Source organism: Mustela erminea, chromosome 17, assembly GCF_009829155.1.
Source record: "Mustela erminea isolate mMusErm1 chromosome 17, mMusErm1.Pri, whole genome shotgun sequence".
Classification (NCBI taxonomy): domain Eukaryota; kingdom Metazoa; phylum Chordata; class Mammalia; order Carnivora; family Mustelidae; genus Mustela; species Mustela erminea.
The window spans coordinates 61,307,066-61,326,496 of record NC_045630.1 but is presented as its reverse complement, the minus strand read 5'-3'; the positions used below and the strand labels follow the sequence as shown (position 1 = coordinate 61,326,496).

Genomic DNA, 19,431 nt, shown 5'->3' with positions numbered 1-19,431 from the left:
GGCTCCGAGTCCATGCTCTTTCATGCTCTGTGGCCTCCAGTGAAAGGGGAGTTAAGGGCCATGAGTTTCAGGAGCCAGGTGGCCCTGAACCCTGTGCCCTTCTCCCCTGGGGCACCCTCTGCCCAAGCAGTGAATGCTTCACCTGCACAGTGACAACAGTGACAACGACTTCCGGCTCTACCCCACTCTACCACGCACCAACACCACCTGAATGCAAGGTGCAAAGGGCCGTTAACACGAAGAGCAGAATCTTCCATCATTTTTGTTTACAGACTGCTCTATGGGCTTGCAGAAAAATCACGAACTCCCTCTCGCGCATGTGCAGTTTGGTAGGAACGTTCGCATCGTCCTGTGTTCGGGGGTTCTCATCATTTGCTGTGCCCAGCCTTCACAAGCCCTGCTGGTCATCTTGAGTTGCTTGCCGTGTCCCGGGCGAGGCAGCAGCACTGGAGATGCTGTACGGGTCCTGCTGGTCAAAGGCACAGCTTCGAGTCCTTCGAACCTGGAGTCCTCTGCATTCTGGCTCTGGCACCACAAGTTTGGGCGAATCAGATGATCTTTGAAGAACTTCGGTTTCTTTGTGTGGGTAACGGAGGCAATGTGAAATTCAGCTAGTATTAATGAGACACATTTGGGTGAAACTTCTGGCATACCCTGTTCGTCCGGTGTCTATCGGGCAGCGATGAACGGATGCCAGCATGCCAGTCAGATGGGGGAGGTGCAGCTCAGCTCTCCGACGGGCACCACCTGCACCTGAGGGAGGAGGTGACTCATTCTGCCCCTTGGAGCTGCCGGGAGACCCAGCTAAGAGGGGAGGCGCCATCCCTGCGTTCCCGGTGCAGCGCCCACCCGGGCGAGGTCATTCCTGCAGACTGTTGTGTGTTTCTCAGAGGAGGGTCAAGGCCCGCATAAAAAATTAAACTCGGGGCACTTGGGTGCTTCAGTGGGTTAAGCCTCTGTCTTTGGCTCAGGTCGTGATCTCAGGGTCCTGGGATCGAGTCCTACATCAGGCTCTCTGCTCAGCAAGGAGCCTGCTTCCTCCTCTCTCTCTGCCTGCCTCTGCCTACTTGTGATCTCTGTCAAATAAATAAATAAAATATTAAAAAAAATTAAACTCACTGAATTGTTATAAAAAAACCAACATGTTTTACAAGAAACTGCATCCTTGGAGGATCTCAGCCGATCTGCCGCTCAGCCGTTTGTACAACCTGGGATGATCGCCTTGACCTCTTCTTGCACCTGTGCTGTTGCTGGGCCTGCGAGAGAAGGCAGTCAGGTTGGGGAGTTCCGGGTTGGGGATTCCTTTCCAGCTTCTCAAGTTCTATTGCCTTTTCTTTTTCTACCATCAGCTACTGAGAGGGAGCAACCAATTTTGAATCAGGTGGCAAGTGTGGCCCCTTCCTAACCGCGTGAACCTGCCAGATCGCTCAGGTTTCCTGAGCCTGGGTGTTCTCCCTTGTTATAGGGAGACAATGACAGCACAAGCTCGAAGAGTAAGTCTGAGCCTCAGCGGAAGTACCTAGAGAAAAGCACTTCGGTAGATGCTAAAGTTCCAGCCTCGCCTTGCGTCACCAGATTCTAGTTTTATGTGACCCCCAACTGCCTTGGGATCCCCCAACCCCAGAGCAGCTCGGTGCAGGAGTCCACACCTCTGTCCCCACGTCCGGGCGAGTCAGCCCGAGGAGTGCCTGGGCTGCACCAGACACGGGTGCCTTCTCGGGGTCCCCTGGTTACGCCTTCCAAAGAGCAGAGAGCGTTGCCTCCCTACCCCCTCCCTCCTCCTGCTGGTCCTTCTCGGAGCCATCTGGAAGAGAAGGAGGCACACAAGCTCACCACCTGCCAAGGGCCGAATGCCAGAGCACAATGAGCCTCGGGGTCAGGCCCAGGGAAGAAGAGCAAAGAAAGCGGCAGCAAACCCTCTGAGTCTCTGATCCCCTGGAGGGACCCTGGGGATGGCTGTGCTCAGACAGGGCCTTGAGAGCTTCCTCTCCAGAAGAACATTCTGGCTCATCAAGGTAGACTTAGGACCCTGAAGTGTGTACAGATGGGGACCAATGCCACAGCCACTGAGCAGAGTCACCTCAGCACCGCAGAGAAACTGAGTCACTGAGGCAGCAGTATGCCTCCGGCGGCTGAGGCCGGTGCCCAGTACGGGTCTTGCCAGACTCCCTCAGTCCAAGATCCTCACCGTGCTGTGGTTCCTTTCTCTGCTCCCAATGCTGGGGGAGCTGAGAAACCTCAGCTCTTCTTACTGAAGGGCCTCACCTCGACTACCAGCTTGCTCCGAAAGATATTCCTTCCCACCAGAAAAAGGAGCCTCTAAAAGTGTATTTTTTTTTGCCTTACTTTTGCCTATAGTTGAGGAACAGAAGAGCCTAGTGGGGAAGTCCTAATGTAGTTAAGTAAATATCTCGAAAACCCCGCCATCGCAAATCTCTCATGGAATCTGTGGTTGAACTTGCAAAACTGATTCCCCGAAGCTCCAACACGAAGAGGAAGCAAAAGCAAAGAAACAAGCAGGCTCAGCCTTGAAGTTTATGAAGCAAACTTGGGCAGCCCGCAGGGTGAACACGCCTGGAGAGGAGTTTCAACGGACCTTCTCGGTAGCGAACCGAGGGAGCAGATAAAACTCGGCGGGAACACAGAACATCTGCACAACACAACGAACAAGTCTGATGTCAGGGGCATAAACAGTGCATATTCAGAAGCCAGTTGGAGGGACCCAGAGCCGAGGTTCTGAGCTTGTCTGGAAGCTGATTTTCGCCAAGGAGCTCAGGGTCAGGACGCTCCATCTCAGTTCCGTTCTGGGTCATGCATACATCAAAATGTTGACAATCAGGGATGGCAGGACAGAAGAAACCGAACCACTGAGACTGGAAATGGTTGCAGGGAGAGCCGTAACAGCTCAGGAGTTCGATGAGTCCCTGTAAACAGGTCCGCGCTCTTGAACTCTGGCTCTACTTAGTGCTTGACCTGTCTCAGTGAAGACAGCCTCACCATCTACCCACTTCCGTCTCTCCGGCCACTCTGCTTCCATTTAATCAGAGATGTTTCTAATAGAATATTTTTTCAATGTCTTTGTTCTTTTGGAATAGCATGAAAGCATTCCAAGATGCTTCTCCTTTTTTTGTGTGTGGCAAGTCATAAACACTAAGGTGACATTCTAGATCCTAATTCTGATGCCCAGACGTTTCAGGAAGCACCAGATGCTGAGAGTAAATCTTAGAATAACCCCTCTCGGCAACCAAGGGAGGATGGATTTCCCTTGTGAAGACCTAAGCACACCTGTCCGCTGATCCAGAAGCATCCCTGGTCTTCTCGGCTCAGGGGTGGTGGTTTCTCCAGGGTGGGGGTCCCTGGCCTGGGACTCCTCCATCCTGAGTCTGAAGCCACCACCACACACGACAGAAACAGTGGTGCGATGTGAGTGGAGAGAAAACCATCTGAGGTCCCAAGTGCTCACATCCATTCCCGAGGGTGCTGTGCCCAAGCGTCCGGGCTTCAGGTCCTGGGCCTGTGCGACCCTTCGACCATTTGGCTAAAGAGAACTGGCTGCTAAATGGAACAGTCTGCACAAATCCCAAGGTCAAAAGCTGACAGCTAAGGCTTCTGCAAAAACCTTATCCGATGGATCCACGCCGCATCTCCCCTTCCATTCTAGGCTGAGGGCCTGGAGGCTCCTGCAGGAGAAAGGGGCCCTTAGCTCCAAATCTGCACAGTGACCCCTTCTTGGCAACCTTCAGGTCTGACCCTTGGTTTCTCCATGCAACAGTTCCCTCTCTGAGTCTTCTGCAACCCCATGGGGGTCCCCTGGTGTTGCGATGCTCTGGGGGACCAGGGCTCTGACAAGATGTCCTCTCTTAGGGTCATTTGAAAGAGACGGCAGCCGGTGCAGGAGGAACGCACCTTTGCTGTGGAGGGAGGCGCCTCTCGGGGTGCCCAGCCCCAACCTTCCCATTCATCTCACGCACCCCTTAGTCGGGGAGGGTCGGCTCAGCTACCTGACCGGAGACAGTTACCCTAGGGCCTTTCAGCAGAGAAGAGTGTGGGGGGCTGGTCTTCGGCCTTGGGGTGGGTTGAGATCAGTGGCAGCCTGGCCTGGGTCTCCCAAGTTCACCCCCAGGAAGGCAGGGCCGGACAAAAGGTCAGGAGCTGGGCCTCACTGGGCAGGAGCAGGCGGGCTCTGGCTGCCCTCGGCCCCGTCCGCACCCATCCGTTGTCCTCTTTCCCACATCTTAGGGTCTACTCCTGACACCCAGGCCTTTCTGATGGCCACTAAGAGGACAAGGGCAGTGAACCATGTTCTTCAACTTCCTTCATACCCCCTCCCTCTGCAGCAGATTTCTGTGCGGGGCCTGGCCCCTGTAGGTCACAAACAATTTTCTTCATAAAGATTGTTCCGTGGCTTTTGAAACCCTGACACCCATCCTCGAGAGAGGAAGAGTACAGGCTTAGAGGGCACGTGGAGGGGGACAGGGTGGCTCTCGGCTTCCCAGGGCAGAGGACAGCATGGCTCCTCTGAGCTGTCCTACCTCAGAGAGAGAAAGAGGGAGTCTGACAGAGAGGGCCCAGGAGGACAGGGGTCCGGGGCAGGCACCTGGCTAAGGCCCGGCTGACAGGGTGACTGGCCCGAGAGGAGAAGAGGGCCAGAAACCAGGCAGAGAGATGCTGACGTGGACACAGAGACGGTGCACGAGGTGGACAGGGACCGGGACTTGAAAAGGCCATGCAGGCCAACAGGACCACCGTGAGGGGCCCAACGAGGCCAGGAGATCTGAGGTTGCCTCATCCTCCAGGGAGGGCCAGAAGTAGGTCCCCGTGCAAGTTTTGAGAGGGAAGTCCAGGCTGGACAGGAGCGTGCCAGGGGGAGGCAGACCGCGTGATGGCGGCTCAGACCTTCCCGAGGCATCATGAGGGCCAGGCTGCGGTGGCACGAAGACAGAACTTTGGAGCCACCAGGCGGGCCGAGGGGGTAGGCTGCTTGGAGGCACCCGCGGCCCCCTCTGCCGGCCTTCCTCTAGATGCCCCCTTAGATCCCACCAAGGGCAAGGTGTGTTGACCTTGACCGGCTGGCTTCCGTTCCCCTCCACCCTTCCCTTCTTGAGAGTAAGCGGCTGCATGCTTAGATCATGCCCCCGTGCTAAAAGGCCTCAAGTGATCAAAAATAAGAGGAAAAAAAGGGGGAGAGAAACCCAGCTAAGAGCCACAACAGGAACAGAGTCTCCCGGCTGCTAGGATTTTCCTCTCAAATCTGCCCCAGCTGTTCTGACCCCCAGGAGCCTCCCAGCTGAGCCCTGATGTCAGGGGAGAGCCCCCCCCCCCCCAAATCTGTCACCTTTGACACCACTTGGATCTTGTTTCTTCTGGACCTGCCAGGGGCCATGAAGCTACCTTGCCTGCGTGTGGGCAGCGGGCCGGGGGGCCCATGTACGGCATCGGCCCCTGGGCGCGAGGGGGTGGGAGGTTGGGGAAAGGGATTCTGAGTCGCTGGGCGCCCAGGCAGAATCTCGCATGCTCCACACACCCCTCCCCCCTCAGGCTGCCAGACCCTCCTCCTTCCTGCCATCTGTGATGGGCATCTCTGGGGAGACCCTCTCCTTTCCTGCTTGCTAATGACCGTCTATGGAGTGTGGGAGTCGGCTGGTCTGTCCACTCCGGCAACTGTGCACACATCCCTTGGGCTGATGAGGGTTCCTCCCTGGGCTGCCGAGGGCCAGGCCCTTCCTGAACTCTGGGCTGCTTCCTCCCTTGGCGATCTCTGCCCAGAAACTTGGACCCTCAGCAAACAGGGAGCGGGGTGATGAGGGCAGGGATGAAATCATAGGGGGTGGGGACCCAGTTCCTCCTTCACGGACTAGGGGTGCCCAGGGTCAGAAGGACTCGGGTCACTGGCTGTGTCACGACCCGTCTCTGGGCTTCAGGGTCCCCATTTGTGAAGATGAGCCGGGGGCGAGAGGAGTCCCCACGTTGCCCTAACACTCCCGACTCGTGGCTGATTCTGCTGGCCTGCTACCTGCAGTCTTCGAGGTGTTTCCCTTGAATCTAGACTCTGCTCTGACTGGTAGGAGGTTGCTGTCACCTGCCAGGTGGCTGGCAGGGTAAAGAATGCGAACTCAGGTGCTGAGCGGGTCCCTTGGGTCCAACCCCCAGACCCCAGCCTCATTAACGTCATGTCCTGACCAGCTGAGCAGGCCAGCTGGGAGGCGAGGAGGCTGGCTATTTCCGATATGATGAAACCCTTTGTTCCCCAGGTTTGCTCAGGAAGGACCAAGGCAAGCACTCAGGCAGTCTCCGGAACACCCCCGATCCGTTCATTAGTTCGTTCTTCATAGAGGCAGCCTCTTGTCACAGAGTCTCTGGAAATCTGGTTTCTAATGCCGGCTGTCACTGATTAGCTGCGCAACGCCAGGCAAGTTAGTCAACCTCTCTGGGCCTCAGTTTCTTCATCTCTGATACAGGGAAAGTAACAGCCTCACTCACAGAAGCGCACGTGGTGCCCTGAGTGAGAGACACGTCTTCAACAAGCGGCTGACTGTCGTTGAGTAAGCTGCTTATGGCCTCGTGGGGAGACGGACAATAGGCAAACGCCGGCTCCTTCCTTAAAGTCCACGTGTGGCCCAGCACCAGACAGGCTCCCTGGCTCTAAAGGCCACGAAGAAATTTTGGGAGTGTGGGCTTAGTTTTCTGACAAATTACTTAAAAAAATGTGAAGGTTATTTATGAACGTTTGAAACAGAGTCTCAATTATCTGAGTTGCTTTAAAAAAATCTGGTCTTGAGGGGTTCCTGGGTGGCTCAGTCAATTGGGCGCCTGCCTTCGGTTTGGGTCGTGGACAGAGGGTCCTGGGATCGAGTCCCACGTTGGACTGTCTGCTCGGTGGGGGGGTCTGCTTCTCCCTCTCTCTCTCTCAAATAAATAAATAAAATCCGTAAAAAAAAAAAAGACAAAGAAAAATCTGGTCTTGGATTGAGTCCCCCCAGCCTCTGGTGTGAAGGCTGCCATTGGGAATGGAGGCCTGGCTGGTGGCCCTTAGGAGGAGGAAGTAAGGCAGCATCCTGTCCCAGACCAGCCTGAGTCCCTTCCAGCCTCATGGTCCCCACATACCCCAGCGCCCGACCCCGGTCCCCTACCCATGGCTAGAGCAAAGCGACATCTCATTGGCCTATTTCTGGCCATTCCTAACTGGCCAAGGTTTGTCTAGGCCCCCACTCATGCCTGGAAGCCCGGACCTCCTCAGCCCACCTGCCCTTCAAGACGCTGACCTCGGATGCTGGTTTATTACTTCCCATTCGCCGGGCCTCTGACAGCTTCTGAGTGCCCCCGCCTGACACAGGCCCAAAGCCAGCTTGGAAAGGTCAGGCCCCAGGAGAGCACCAGCCAGAGGCTTTCTGAGGCAGGCCTGTCCCAGAAACCCCAGTAAGGTGCCATCAGACACCACGGTCTTAAATTTATTTCACTTTAATCTGACAGCCCGCACGTTTCTCTTTCCTTCTGTTGAATACATTGAAGTGTTCTCTCTGCCCTCTTGTCTTCAGAGGCCACAAATGCAGACTGGCCCAGAGGTGCCCAATGTGCATGGCTCTAAGGGTGACTTCTTTTGTTCCCAGCTCCTGTCCAGGGTTGGCTGACTGTGCACTTGGCACCGGGAGGCACTAGGGCTGGAGCTGAGAGGCCTGGGCCCCGGGCCTGCCCCACCCAATGTCTGCCAGGGTGACCTTGAGTGCACTCTGTCATTTCTGGGCTTCCTCTTCCACGTGTGAAATGGGAATTATGGTTGCCCTAAATATGTTTCGTGTTTATCATCAGGTTAATTATGGGAGGTCTTCTTACAAAGAGACAAAGTCATTTTATATGGAGAGAATAAAGTGTATTAATGACAGCAGACACACTAACAATAATTTGGATGCAAATCATTTCAGGTGTTGGTCCTACCTGCCCACCTGGGCTAGGACATCTGCAGTGACAGCTCGTTCCAGAGCTGCAACAGCATGGCTCACACACTCTAGAATTGTCCCCAAGTCCTAGGTTCCTCATCTGACTGACACGGTTACCTCAGGAGGGCCGGGATGGGGTGGGCAGTCTCCACCAGGATGTGGCTGACTTGCAGGCAACCCGTCCAGGAACTGGAGGGGCTCAGGGTCCTGGATGTTGCCCAGAGCCCACAGATCAGAGTAGATCTGAGCGGGTGACTTCTGGGTGGGACGAGGGGGAGCCAGCAAAGCCAGCAGCCTCCCCCAATCCCCGGCTCTGAGTGGGGCCCGGGAGTAGTCACTGAGCTGTCTGGGACCCCCCCATCTTCAGAGTCAGGACGCTTTCCTGCCCGGAAGCCAAAGGGCCACAGCCACAACCTCCCTGGTCCTTGAGGCTGATTGAGAGTCATCCTCTAGTGACAAGGGTCACGCTCCATAATGATAACAGTAAAGCAAGCACAGCCCATTTCAGTTTGGAGAGCTCTTTCATGGTCTTTACCCCCCAGTGACGGCGACAGGGCAGATCTTATCGCCCAGTGACACGTGTGCAGAGCAGACACTGAATTGTTAAGGCATCTGCCATAGGTCATGTGACGGGCACTCGAACTCAGGCCTTCTGACCCGAACCCTGGCACTGGGGAGCCGCCATCCTCAGCGGGTACAGGGAGCTGTTGGTTCCCCCCGGCTAGCATCCTGGAACCTAATGAGGGAGAAGGGACCCCAGGGCTAACATGGCAGCCTGAGGGGGCCTTGGGAGGGGAACAGTAGTACCACAATTCCCAGGAGCCAGGGGGATGCCGGTCCGGTGAGCCAAGGGTCCTTTTGCCACTAGAAAGGGGTCTTCTTTCTCTTCCTGATCATCTGTCCAAACAGCGATGATCTGGAGAGTCTAGGGGACAAGCAGACTCTGAAGCCCAGGAACTGAGTGGTCTGGGAGACAGTCGTCGGCTGGTGACTGCCATGCTGCCCATCGGGGCTGACACGGGACTGTCAAGGAAGGTCCTGAGAAGGCAGCCCAGAGCCACAATCTGCAGCCCAGACTAGCCGGCTTAGGGTCCCTGAGAGCTAGGGGCTGCCTTCTGTGCCCCCTGCACCCCCAGAAAGCACTGGCTCTCACTCCTAATATCTACTGCCCCCCTCAGCGGGAGCTCTGAGATGTCCGCACCCCTGACCTCGGAACAATTCTCTCCTTTTCCAAAGGTGAGGAAACCCACAATTCAGAGAAATGTACTACAGCAGGATGCTTTTGGAAGAGACTAGGGAACTGTAGCAGGCCAACGATATTTTGCAGAGCGAGCTCTGAGCGCCTCCTTCGTAGCAGTGAAGGCAGTGAGTTAGAAAGAGAGGGGGGCCGGTGGTGGCTGGGGCCTGGGCTCCTGGCAGGGCTGCTTGGATCAGCTACTGAACCTTGCTGCCACAGGAGGGACCCCTGGCTGCTGAGATTTCCCGGGTGGGGGCCGTGCATGGAAAGCGCTCAGCACAGAGACCTTCTGTGGCTTCTCCCTCTCCCTTCGTGGCCTTTCAGTAGTGCATCTCCCATTCTCGGGAGGCTTTCCTGGGTGCAAACGAGTCTCCCGCCACCTGGACACACGCGCCCTTCTTTCTAAAACCCACTGCAACAACTCCAGGGTATCTCGCTGATTTGGGAGACCCAGTGAGAATAGCAGGCAGCTCCCCCAATACCTTGTGGGGGTTTCTCTGCGGCTGGTGTGTGCGCCCCAACCCCTCCCAGGGACCCCGGCACCACGCGGGCCCTGCCTGTCTGGGAGTGGCCACCAGAATGCCCTGTTGCTGCTCACTTCCTGTTCTGGCTCTTCTCAGGACAGCCATTCATAAACGGTGGCCACTTCCCATGGCCTGGGTAGTGTGAACACGTCAGAAACGGCGGCGCCTCTGGAATCCGTGACTCAAGTGGCCGCATGAAAAGGGAACTACAGAATCACCCAACCGGGGCCTCTGGGAAACCAGAGCCTCTCCTCGAGGAGCGATGAAGCAGGAGCGAGGCCCCAGGCCTTAGCAGCCGTAACCGCCAGGCTTCCTAGCGCTGACGGGGACGGGGTGCTGGCTGGTCCCCGCCTCGCCGGGCCAAGCATGGCAGCATACAGATAGGCAGGGTACAGGGTCAGAAGTCAGTTGCCGTGCCGCCACTTGCTAGGCTTGTGCCCTTGAGTCCTCCAACCTCCCTGAGCCTCAGTCTTCCCCTCAGAAAGATGGGCACACTGACAGCATCGAGCTCCAGGAGGGGCAGCCAAGGTCAGAGCACTGTACAAATCGGGGGGTAAGGGGTATTTGGCATCTTGTGCCCCACACCGGCATCTGCAGTTCCCTATCGTATCGCCCACCTTTCTCTTCGCCTGGAGCATGGAGCATCTGCAGACATGGCCCCAAAGACAGCCCTTGCCTTTGCTGCCCGGCAGAAGATCACCGACGCCCTGCTGTCCCTGCCCACCCAGTGCCTGGCTGCGTTGTAGCATCTGGGTGACACCAGCCATATTTTATTTTCACCTCCCCTCCTAACCCAAGTCCGATGTCTCCTCCGGTCCCTCCCACCCCCTCCAGCCCCGGAGTCCTGCTTTATCTCCAGTGAGCTTAATGCTTCCTCATCAGACCTGCTAATCCTCCCTGCTCCTCTTCTGCGAGATGGAGAAGATTAGAGGCAAAGGGTGAGGCCAGCTCCCCTTCAAGGGCACTCAGGACTCTCAGAAGGGAACGGGATCCTGTTTCCCATCTGATGCTCTAGACTGGGAGTCCCCGACATTTCTGGGGAAGAGCAGCTCTAGCCCCTTCCAGGTCATGAGCCCTGCCCTCTGCAGATGCAACAGGAATGGGACAGGGTGGGTATTGGTGCAAGTGGCCTGGGGGGCTCATCAGATGCCTGAAGGAGCCATCTCTATGACTGGCGCGGGCCACACTCAAAGCCACACCGCACGCGCAGGCCGCGTGCAGCCACGGACAAGAAGGGAAGTGCTAGCTTTGAGGGAAATGACCCGAAGGGGTGAGGTACTAAAGCACCCACAGTCCTGCGATTCCGGCCACGAGGCAGTGACGCGGGCAAACGGTGCTATGACACCATCTCCAGGTTACGTCTCTGCAGGCAGACACCGAATGCCACTTGATCACAGGTGACGTGAAAGTGAGGCTTCGGTGTTTGGTGACCCCCACTCCTGGTGCACAGATCTGCATGGAGGCAGAGGACGTGACAGAGGGAAGCCCATGCTGAGCAGCAGCGGACCTGCTGGGGACGACGCAGAACGCAACGACACGAAAGCAGAGCGGCGTGAAACTGTGTGTACGCTAAGCCACGGCTGGGGTGTCTAGAGTTCAAGAGCTTGATTGGGTTAGCCTTGGGTGTGACCGGAAAAGCTGATTCTGAGGGGGGCCTAGGGGCCTCAGTTAAGCATCTGACTCTTGGTTTCAGCTCAGGTTGTGATCTCAGGGTCATGAGATCGAGCCCAGCGTTGGGCTCTGTGCTCAGCGCCGAGTTTGCTCCGGGTTCTCCCTCTGGCCCGCCCCTCCCTGCTGTGTTCTCGCTCTCTCTAATTAAAAAAAATAATAAGGCTTAAAAAAAAAACTGATTTTGAAAAGAGAGACAATTTGTTGAAGATGACACAGAGTACTTGAGGTGGGAAAAAATGGCTCATTTATTTTTCAAATGTTTATGGAGTATCTGCTAGGAGCTCAACACCATTCAGAGAGCATAAAACGGATGTGATACTTGCTCTCACGGGGCTTATATTCTAGCAGAAGGGTCAGGTGTTAAGTAAACGTACAGTTACGTTCTTACAAACTGTAACAAGTAAAAGAAGAGTGTCTCATTCAAGAGAACAGAAGAATCTTAATTTAAACTGTGAAATCTGGGTGGCCTCTGACGAGGTCAGGTTTCAGACCTGAATGAGAAGTAGGAATGTGCTCGAAAAAGGTGGGCAAGAAGAGCATTTCAGACAGAGATCAACACAAGGAGAAGTTCTGAATTGGGATGAAGTAGTGATTTATTTTGGAAACGGAAGCAGGCTGACATAGCTTAAGAACAGAAATTCAGGGACTGGGAAGAGGCCTTCACAGAGCCTCCCGATTACAATGGAAAGTCAGTAGGGGCGCCTGGGTGGCTCAGTGGGTTAAGCCGCTGCCTTCGGCTCAGGTCATGATCTCAGGGTCCTGGGATCGAGTCCCGCATCGGGCTCTCTGCTCAGCAGGGAGCCTGCTTCCTCCTCTCTCTCTCTGCCTGCCTCTCTGCCTACTTGTAATCTCTCTCTGACAAATAAATAAATAACATCTTTAAAAAAAAAAAAAAAGAAAGTCAGTAAATGAGTTAAAGCAGGAAAGTGATGACATTTACATTTTGAAAATCTCACTTGGAGGGAGGGCAAGAATGAAGGTGGGAAGTTCGGCCAGAAATCGTCTACGGAAGCAGGTGACCTGCCCTGTGAGGATATTTGAGCGGTGGCCCGGATTACAGAGCTACGCCACAGACGGGACCAGCGGGCTTTGATGACGGACTGGATGTGTGGGAAAATATTCTAGGATGACACACAGAGGTTTTAGCCTGAGCAGCTCAGGGGCTGGAGGTGTTCTTTATACCAAGATGGGGGTAGATCGGTGGAGAGGCAGATCTGGGGAGGGAGCTATGGCGGCAATCAAGAGTTCGGGTTTGGATACATGAAGCCTGAGATGCCTTGGAGACAGACAAGTGGAAAAGGTCCATGGACACACACACCTGTACTGCAGGTGACCGCGTATCACACAGGCCATCTACCGCCATTGGGATGGATACAATTCCCCTGGGAAAGGATCAGATGGGGAATATCCTCATGAGTTGTACTCTGAGGTAAGACAGAGAAAATGCTAGAAGAACAGCATAAAGCTAACAGATGGCAGTGATTCAAGATGGAGGGATCTGTCAACTATGCAGAATATTGCTGAAAAAGTGAGTCTCTCAAAACCACCTGCTGGCTTGGTAACACAGAAATCACAAACTGCACCCAAACGATTCTGGAATGGATAGAAACCAGCTTGGTTTGGACTGGTTTGGCAGCAAAGATGGGCAGGTCAAGTCCAAGTCTCATCAACATTGGCGAAGGAGTAGAGATGGGCAGGAGTGAGTTACGAGCTCTGCAGGTTTCACCCAGGCCAAGGGTCTCCCAGCCCCAGGCTGACCACAATTCCTTTACCGCTCTAGAAGACGACGCACACGGGCTCAGAGTGGGGAGCGCCTTTAGCCATTGTCTGTCCTCCCCTTGACCTCAGATTCACCTCATTCATCCTTGACACATGAACCCCATTCTCTGTCCACACCTCACTCTGGAAACCTCTTAGGTGGCATACTTTAGCTTTCTAAATTGTTTCATCACAAAGGTTTTACGTCTCTGTTGAAAGTCCCTGCATGCTGTGGAGGTAGGAAGAAAGTATGAAGAGCCTCTCTGCACTGGTTCAGAAGACGGGACCTCAGCCTTCTCTCTTCCAGGTCATTCCCAGCAGACCCTGGCCTGCCTTTCCCAGCAGACCCTGGCCTTTCCCAGCAGACCCTGGCCTGCCTCCGGACCTCACCTCCCACTGCTCTCCTACTCGAAAGCCCCACCCTGGCCTCCTTATGCTCTCCTAAGACACCTGAGACTTTCCTGTCCCCATGTATTTGCTGTTCCTCCCTTCTAGAACGAGCCCCTCCTTGTCCAGCTGAATCTTAACCATTGCGCACATCCAGCTCCAGTCCTTCTGCCTCTAGAAGACCTTGCCTGGCCTCCTGCCCCTCTTCCAGCATTTCTGCTACAGCACTTGGGAGCAAAGCCTTGTTCTGCACGTGCCCCTCCCTCCCTCCTGCATGAGGAACTATGAAGCTGCCTCCTCGGTCCTTTGCTTTCTGAGAGGTGCCTGATGGATATTTGTTTATTGATGGGACGACTGACAAAAAACCAGAGCCTTTCCTTCCCAAAAGATGAAGCCTTGGATCAGGGCTGCACTTGCGGGGTTCACCAGGGCCAAAGGAGAGCTAGATAAAAGGACGTGAGTATTCACCTGCCTGGCTTCTATGCAATCATGTGAGGAAGTTCCAAATCACTTGAGTTCAAGTTCAAATTAAGCTCCAGCATCATGACCATCAACTATTTCAAATGCTCCTTCAGAAACCTACTCTTTCTTGGAAATGCAGAAACTTTAAACCACAAAAGCTCATGTTTTCTTTTAAGTCTGTCCCCAGAAGTTTCTTGCCATTTTAAATTTTGGATTTCCTCTGGCAATCCCTTTTAAAATGTTGAAAAGGCAGCTTTCTAACCTATACCCTCTGATCATATCATGCTTCATGTAACAAGAGCATTGCATGGGGTGAAAATTCAGCCTCTCGTGTTTTTTTTTCCCCCACTCAAGATACCGGCTAAAGTGTGTAATAACAGACTGTGCAGACTTTCCTGCAGTATGAGGTCCCATGAAAGAGTCTGCACTGGCTAAGTTTTCAGGGCATAAATATTTTGTGGGTTCAGTCAAATTTGGCCTGCGAAGTATGCTTAAGCAGAGCAATTATTGCAAGTGTGAAAATAGGTGGGCTCTGGATCCGGATCTCCAATAATATGCTTCACAATTTCTTGGGTTTTGTTTTGCTTCCATCGATATGAACACCAAGATTCTTAAAATACTGGCAGTGGCAGTTTAAAAGCAAAGCTCTTTTCCTAGCCCCAGAGGCAAGAATTCAGCAAGGGAAGGTCAGGGAGTAAGTGCCCCTCAGACCTAACACCGGTTCATCCCCGATAAAGCTGGTTCCCCTGTGGACACATGCTCCCCCAGATTCAAGAAGTTCAACTACTGTGTTTATAACTCAGCTTTGCTTTTCCTGAGGTAGAATATATTTTCTTTTATGGAAAGAAATTATTTATTTGTTTGCTTTTGCTTTACTGATTCACAACAGATACAAAGCAGCAGAGAGGCCTCGCTGTGCCGTCTGGGGAAAAGTGAGGCTGTTTTGGCTCAGTCCTTCCTGGCCTTCTCTGCAGGGGCCCCAGACTGCAATTACTGACTGCTCCCCCCCCCCCCGCCCCCGCAAGGTGCACACTGCCATCAGGGCCAGGACAAAAGGGAAGGCCTTTCCCTGGCTTGGCTGGAAATAATGGGTTTCTAAAAGAACAGCTTTAAGAGACCCCTGTGTTTTGATATAATCATCCTTTGGAGGGTGTGTCTGTTTTTAAATGGCATGAATCACCCAAAATAATATGTCCCCCATTGCTTACATCCGGCTGTCTTCCAGAAAGATAAGAACAGAGTGAACAGAGGCATATAGGAAGAAACTAGGCTCTCGCCCATCTTCACAGGGAATGAGCTTCCTCCAGCACTGAGTTTTTATGCTTAAAGAGAAAAGTTCAAACTCTTTTTGGGGAAGGCAGGGGGAACAAAACAACCCGCCAAAATTTCTTTCAGCACCTATGACTAGTGTTAACTTCCAGGCTCTCAGAGTGCAGTACAAAGCCTGCAAAATACCATTACAAAAGATAGTTTGGTGTTTCAAAATAGAAACTCTCTTGCCCCACATATATTCAACGCATGAACCTTGGGAGCTCCGGAGTCTTCGGCTAATACATGAAATGAGGCTGGGTTTCCAGAAAAGGGTTTCTCTAGAGGCTGCAGGCTAATTAGCGTGCTCTAGACCAACACCATTAACACAGGTACAATGCAGGCCCCAAAGCTTTTAGCCACTGTGGTCGCCAACTGCTCAGAGCCGGCTTCTGCAAAGAGACCGGCAGGGAGTTCAGCAAGTGAGTAACTAACAAGTCCTGGATGCGACAGCCCGCAGCCTGCGGTTCTGGGGCAGGCTGCGGGCTCCCGGCGACGGCCGCGGAGTCGCCGCCGTGCGGGGTCTGCCCGCAGCCGCCCACCTCGGCGCGCACCGAGCGGCGCTGCTGAACGAAGTTGGAGAGCTCCCAGCTCGCCGACTGGATTCGCCGGTAGGCGCTGGGAAATCCTTCCCGGCGCCGCAATTAGCAAAGTTCTGGAGCAAGTAAGGACCCTGGACAGCCAGCAGACGTGTACTTTCCGGAGCCCAAGGAAAACCCTGCGCCGCGCCAGCCCCAGGCTGCTCGCACAAGGTGCCTTCCCGCTCCCCACCGCCGCACAACTCGTCCTGAGGGCGCCGAGCCAGACAGGCGGCTCTGCCGGGTTTGCGGCTCCGAAGGGAGACGCCTGCAGGCTTCCCGGCCTGGGCCACAAGGGCTCGACTTCAACAGCCGAGGGAACAAGGGCACAACCAGCGAGTCCGGTTCGGACGCCCGGGACCTTCTCCTCCAAGCCCTCTCGGGCTTTTCCAAAGGACGCGCGGCACAGCCCGTGCGCCCCCGGCACTCCACGCCACTCCTCTCTCCACAGGTCCCCCCAAACTCTTCCCGGGAAGCCCCATCAAGCCGAGACGGCGCCCCGAAACTCCCAGGGCACTGGCCAGCCACCCCCACGCCCGTCTCTCGAACCCTCCTTGTCGCGTTCTCGCCACCCCGCACCGTCCTCCTGGCGTTCACGGGGAGTCAGAAGCAAACCACGAGAAAATGCCTTCGCGAGGAGCCTCCCTACACCCGCCCTGTCACTGAAACAAAAGCGCAGGGAGGAGGGAGGTGGAAGAGGAGGCGGGAGGAAGGTTTAGAAAGAGGATGGGGAGAGCGTTAAGAAGGAGCTGAGGAGGAGGGTCGGGGTGGGGAGCAGAGACGGGGCCAGGGACCCCGCTCCGGCTCCGCGCCGCCGGTCGCTTACATGCCCAGGTCGCTGTAGGTGTTGAAGAACTCCATCTGGTTGCACGCCTGGATCCAGCCCACCACCCAGGTCTCGTGGCGGGGGATGGGGGGCATGACCACGCGGGCCGAGGCTTTGAAGTAGGGGGTCTTGTAGCGCAGGACGATGGGCGAGGTCTCCTCGATGCGCGTGGGGCACTGGTCGATGGTGGCGCACACATCGTACACCACGATGTTCTCGCGCCGGATCCGCGCCTTGCAGGTGATGCTTTGGATACAGCCCATCCTGCCGCCCGGCGCCGGCGCGGCGCGGCGTGGGGCAGCGCGGGGGCCCGCGCGGGCAGCCGGGGGCGCCCGTCACGCCGGCATGGCGACGCGCCGCCCGCTCCGGGTCCGGCTCAGCTCGCGCCCGGGAGCGGGTAGCCGCCGCCGGGCATCCTCCGGGGAAGCCCCCTCCTCCGGCCGCCGCGCGGGGTCCCCGCCGCCCCGACGCCCGCCCGCCGGCCCCCGCCCACGCCCGCCCCCTCTCTCCGGCAGGGCGCGCGGAGCGTGCGCTCCTAGGAGGCGGCGGGCGCCCCCGCCGAGGGCAGAGGGGGGAGCGGCGCTGCGCGGAGCGGTGCCCACCCGGGGCCGGAGCCCCCCGCCCCTCGCCGGAGAGGAGGAGGAGGAGGAGGAGGAGGAGGCGGCGGCGGCGGCGGCATGGAGCCGGGGGATGGGCGGCGGCGGCGGCAGCGCCCGGTCTGTCTGCCTCCGCGGCGGCAGCAGCAGCAGCAGCAGCAGCCGCCGCCGCCGCCGCCGCTGCATGAACCTCTGCACCGCGGCTGCCCCCCGCGTGCAGCGCACCCAGCGGCGGGCGAGCGGGCGGCCCGAGCGGCAGGCGGAGGCGGCGGCGGCGAGGGCGGCGGCGGAGACCCGCGCGGCCGCCGGCCCCGCCCCGCACTCCCCTGCCCGGCCGCTGGGGGCTGGGGGGCGCCGGGGGGCTGCGGCCGGGGGTGGAGGGCCCCTCGGGCCGGGCTGCCCGGGACGTGATCCGCGGAGGAGCCTGGCTGTACGCCATGAGTTTTGTCCCTCTCCGGCTGCCGTCCGGGTGGCAGGCGGGGGGTGGTGGTGTGTACGGGGGGGGGTGTTTAAAGGGCCGCGGGCGCCGGGGTGGGGCCCTGCACGTGGGGCCGGCGCGGGGCGGGGCTGCGGTAGGTGGTGCCGGGGTGGGCGTGCGGGTTGGGGGGGGGTCCCCGGCCGGGCCCGGGTGGGGCCGCGGTGGGCGCGGCGCTCCCGAGTCCGGTGGGAGCCCGTCTGGGGCCGCGGGGGCTGGGGGAGCGGCCGTCTTCGGCGGGTGGGTTATTGTCATGTGGTTTGTTAGGTTGGAGTTGGGCTTGAGCTCCCCAGTACCCTACCTTGAGGAAGCCTCCGGGAGCGGCTCCGACTGCGGTGGGTTTACGTCTTTCTCCGACTGGATTTGCTCTGGAAGCTTTTCTCTCCGCCACCAGACGTGGGGAGGGCACCCAGGGATCCGCCTCCCCCACCCCCGAGCCCTAACACCGCGTCACCCAAATGCCAAGAGTTTGGGTTCTAGCATGAGCTCAGCTTTTACTCATCTCCTGCCTTCATCGAAATCTTTTCTTTCTCCGAAAATGCTCTTTCAACAAACCCCTCCACACTGGGGCTTTAGAACAGCGGTGGACTCACCCTAAACACGGCGGCGTTTTGATCGGCCCTGTGTCCTGGAGCCGGGTCGTGCCCCGCAGGGCCATCTAGCTGGATTAGAACGCTGAGCAGCCTTCTTGAGGTTACCCAGGGTAGCCTGTGACCTGCTAAGAACAAGGGGAACTTGAGAACATTTTTGGAACCAGGCTGGATTTAAATAGCAACGGCTTAATGATAGGAGCCCAGGACACGGGTCTGTAGTAAGGCTGGAATCTCAGGGGCCCACCCTTGTCCTAGCTTCTCCAGAGCACAGCACGTAGGGGCTGACCCGCTTGTCGTCTGTGAATGAATGAGGGACTAAAGAAAGAGCAACCTCACTGTCATGGCCCTACGGTAACTGCCGCTGTAGGTGTTGGACGTTGTGTGCAGTATGACCCAAGCCATGCCTGGGATATTGTGGTCCGAGGTACCAGATGGGAAATGATATTTAGCAAAGGCTCTTTCTGGGCATCTTTTTACATTTAAAAGCCCAATAGCATTTCTTTAAGTATTTCTTCTCTGATCGTTGAACATGTTGCAGGATCTGGTGCTCAAGTGTGGTGCTCAAGTGTGAAACAGTGACTCCCAGGCGGCAGGGGGTTGACTACGGTTAGTCTTTAGCTAGGACAGATGTGATGAGTAATTTAAAAGTTGGTTGAGATAAAAGCATTCTTCATCCTTGTTTTAACTTTTCTGGCACCTTGATTCACTTTGTAGTTAACAAAAAAGCCGTTTTTGCCTTTTGATAACACGCTTCGGTCATTTTACCGCCTTGCTCCAGATCTCAATCATTCAGTCCTTTCATTCAGGAGATGCTCACGGACTTCCTGGCAGGGGCCGAGCATTGTGCTACACGCTAGGATTCAGAGATGAACGGGAGCTCACGGATCACTGGAGATAGACCTGTTAACAAGATGTTAGCGTGTGCTGTGACACATACACAATAGTGGTGTGTGTCCAGTACTGTGGGGGGCCAGATGGGCCAGCCCCTACGAGATAGAACCGTGGCTCTCTTGGAGTAGTGACATTTGAATTGGATCCTGAAGGTACTGTGAGAGGCTCTCGGAGAACACGAGAGTTTTCAG

At 56.1% G+C, this 19,431-nt stretch overlaps 2 protein-coding genes across 2 annotated transcripts in view; both read right to left on the bottom strand.

Annotated features, from left to right (window-relative positions):
* Nucleotides 1–16,968, bottom strand: part of FAM78B (family with sequence similarity 78 member B) — a 77,072-nt gene extending 60,104 nt beyond the window's left edge. The window contains exon 1 of the mRNA XM_032317225.1: nt 16,686–16,968. Coding sequence (XP_032173116.1) covers nt 16,686–16,948 — 263 coding nt within the window. The 5' untranslated portion in view covers nt 16,949–16,968. The remainder of the gene's footprint in view (nt 1–16,685) is intronic.
* Nucleotides 16,969–17,020: 52 nt separating this feature from the next.
* Nucleotides 17,021–18,011, bottom strand: LOC116575946 (proline-rich protein HaeIII subfamily 1-like). The gene is made up of 2 exons (XM_032317564.1): nt 17,480–18,011; nt 17,021–17,220 (listed from the first exon to the last, which is right to left on the bottom strand). The coding sequence occupies exons 1-2, from the start codon at nt 18,009–18,011 to the stop codon at nt 17,021–17,023; spliced, it is 732 nt and encodes a 243-aa protein (XP_032173455.1).
* Nucleotides 18,012–19,431: the final 1,420 nt, after the last annotated feature.